General features: G+C 44.4%; 1 protein-coding gene across 1 annotated transcript; it reads left to right on the forward strand.

Annotated features, from left to right (window-relative positions):
* The first annotated feature begins 6 nt into the window (after positions 1 to 6).
* Positions 7 to 1595, forward strand: LOC103811466 (DNA-binding protein RFX7-like). The gene has a single exon (XM_009084440.1). It carries the CDS (start codon positions 462 to 464, stop codon positions 1149 to 1151), a length of 690 nt encoding a protein of 229 aa, XP_009082688.1. The 5' UTR covers positions 7 to 461; the 3' UTR covers positions 1152 to 1595.
* The last annotated feature ends 1814 nt before the right edge of the window (positions 1596 to 3409 follow it).

Here is a 3409-nt window from a genome sequence, read left to right on the forward strand (position 1 = left end):
CAAACCATGGCATCCTGACGAGCTACCAGGAGCTGGTGGAGGATCGCTTCAGGAAACCTCACGCTTTCGCCGTTCCCGGCCAGTCCTACCAGTCCCAGCCGCGCCACCACGACACGCACTTCGGTCGCGTGACTCCTGTTTCACCGGTGCAGCACCAGGCAGCCCCTGTCAGCAGCACCACCAAGCAGGAAGGCTTTGCTGTCCCCGCTCCTCTGGACAACAAAGGAACCGGTTCCTCTCTCAACAACAGCCTGAGGTGCCGCAGCGTGAGCCCTGCGGTCCATCGCCAGCGTAATCTCAGCGGAAGCACTGTTTACCCTGTTTCCAATATACCACGCTCTAATCTGACACCCTTTGGAAGTCCAGTAACCCCTGAAGTTCACAATGTATTTGCTAATATCCATGCAGACACCAGTGCCAATAACATAGCGCAGAGAAGCCAGTCGGTCCCGTTGACTGTGATGATGCAGACGGCCTTCCCGTCTCTTCAGAAACAAACAAACACTAAAAAAATAACCAACGTGTTGTTAAACAAACTCGATTCTGATAGCGATGATGCAGTGAGAGGTTTGGGAATGAACAACATGCCCTCAAATTACACAGCCAGGATGAATCTCACTCAGATTTTGGAGACATCCGCCGCTTTTCCTAGTGCCAACCCACAAAGTATGATCAATTCCAGCACTTCAGTTTATGAATTCCAAACACCAAATTACCTCACGAAAAACAGCAGCACCGATCAGATCAGTTTTTCTTCTGGAGATAACCAAGCACAATCAGACATCGGAGAGCAGCAATTAGATTTTAGCAGCACTGTAAAAGACCTTTTAGGGGAGGACAGTCTGCCAACAAACCAGCAGCTGGTGAATCAGGTGGCATCGGATCTCAATAACGCTGCATCTGTCTTTTCCAGCGACATCAGGTTGTCTTCCGAGCTCTCAGGCAGCATTAACGATCTGAACACTTTAGACACAAATCTACTGTTTGATCCAGGTCGTCAGCAGGGACAAGACGATGATGCTACACTGGAGGAATTAAAAAATGACCCCTTGTTTCAACAAATCTGCAATGAATCCATTAACTCAATGACTGCATCAGGTTTTGAGTGGATGGAGAGTAAGGATCATCCTGCTGTTGAAATGTTGGGTTAATCATGTTTTATAATATGTATGTAGCACACTGTATCTAAAAGACAGACGTATTGTATTTGTCTTAATGGAAGTGCCTCCTGCAGCAGAAACACTTGCTATGTATTGTGGCATTTTTAAAAAAAGTTTGCTGTACCTGTTGCTCATTCTTCAGCAGGGAAAAGGCAGTCTTACCAATTTTAAACAAATCTCTGAAGGTGATGGGCTATCAAAGAGCCAGTACTAAAATTTGAATTTTATAGTGTTTCCCATTCAACATTTCTTATTGTAGCAAATAAGGAGGTGGTTAATGACCAGCCAGCAGTGGCAGCTGTGGCTGAGGCTTTGGGGGGATCCAAGTCCTGCTCCATAGTAGGCTTTCCATACCTTGTACTGCTCGTTACTTCTTAGTAGATGATCCTTACTGACCTTTGTTGTCCAGGTTGGAATGCAGGTGCCTGCACAGAGGTAGGTGGTGGGGAGTGGGTACAGGTGGACCAGGTGACATGCAGATGCCTGATCGTTGTGTAGCTGTCCTGAGCACTGCTCAGGGGGGAACTGTGGGGAATCTCTGTAGCACTGGTGCTACTGGCACTTTTAGTAAAACACAGAGATGGGAAAAGCTAACAGGAATGATCAAGGAAAAAGAAAGATGCACTAAATTTTTTTTATTTAAGAGAAATAAATCTATGTGGTTATTTTATCCATTAATATTCATGACATACTTGATATTCTAGTTCTCACGTCAGTGTTTTTATATTGGGTAAAATTCATGCGAAAAGATTTTGAGCACTGAGAGTGAATCTAGGCCTGACACCCTAAGTTGTGTGACAGGTACTGTTTTTCAATACTGGAGATGGAACATGATGTTTTCCCTCTTTTTTTTTACGAAGAAAGAGCTGCTGGAGCTCATTAAAATACTGTTTCTAAAGATTCATTTTTCAAGTTTGCTCTTCCCTAACCTAGTGGAGGGTGTAGGAAGATGTTATTTTCTCTGAATTTGAGTAGGTTGAGCCTTTCTGTCTTTCTTGCTCGCTCTCTTTCTCTCAAACAAAAGATTATTAAAATATTAGAAAATGTGGTTGATCTAAAAATATTTCATACAGAGCCATAATACTGCCAGGCACTTTACAGATACACAGTAAGACATGTGATCTTTCTTTTGGCAAAGCTTCTTCTTTTAAAAGTACTTACTGTTTTAGAAGCCTGAATTCCATTTTCAAAAGTGATTTGACAGGGTTGGTGAATCTAATTTTTATATTTTTTTAGAAGTCCTTAGCTGCCCCTCTGGAAAATGAGAATTAGACTTCTGCCTCACTAGTTCATTTGAACCAAAAAAGAGCTATTTTATCAGCATGGCATGGATCTCTCTAATGGTCAAAAGAGAGAGGTACTTAACCAGCCATGGCCTTGAAGCTAGCAAGAGGACTTGCAGAGGCAGGTTTTTACAAAAGAAGTGGTGCACTGAGGATGCTACAATACCATCCCTTAAGCCTAGTATAAAATAGATTGCTGTTCCTGTGCCCTGACACAAAGCAGAAAACAGAGCAGGAAAATTTCTCCTCTTTCTGCATTACTTTGAATTGAGGGATCATGAGCTTGTGAGGGGGGAAGTGCAGTAAATCCCCCCTAGATTTCCTCAAGGGGAAGATGCTCAGATTTTTCATGTGATTAGTGTTTTTCTTCAAGTGTCTTGGTGGTCTTCTGTTTCTTCAGTTCCTGTGAATGACTCGAGATCCCAGTCCTGGTCAGGTTTTTCAGCGGTGCTGATTCCACTTGTGCTGCTGCATTGGCACTGGAGGTGCTGGTGTGTCATGGCTTCTCTTGCTCTTGCCCCAGTTCATCTCCAGTCTGTGGCCTCTTCTGCAGGGACAAAGAGTTGTGCCAAGCTGTAGCACCTTATGGGGGCCTCATTTCACTGTGCTTACATCGACGTTTTGCCACTTCATCAGGAACAAACTTGGAGAGTTCCAGTCCCTCCTCGAAGCACAGGGAGGTGTGACAGTGAGGTTTGCTTTGAGATCAAGTGACTCTTCTAAGTTTTGTTGAGGAAATGGGGAGGAGACTAAAAGCTGCATGGTAGCCTTCTGCTTGTTCCCTTGCCAGGTGTCTGTCAGTAAGACTTGAACCATTTTTCTTGTAGACTAAAGTTGCTGAAGGCAGGGCTTGAGTTCTGTACCTGCCCGTGGCCTTTTGCCAGAGATGTGCTGAACATCCTCTCACCTTGGTGACTTCACTGGGTCTGAGGGACACTCAGCACCTTTTTGGTTTTGTTTCCTGAC

Source organism: Acanthisitta chloris, unplaced genomic scaffold, assembly GCF_000695815.1.
Source record: "Acanthisitta chloris isolate BGI_N310 unplaced genomic scaffold, ASM69581v1 scaffold19431, whole genome shotgun sequence".
Lineage (NCBI taxonomy): Eukaryota > Metazoa > Chordata > Aves > Passeriformes > Acanthisittidae > Acanthisitta > Acanthisitta chloris.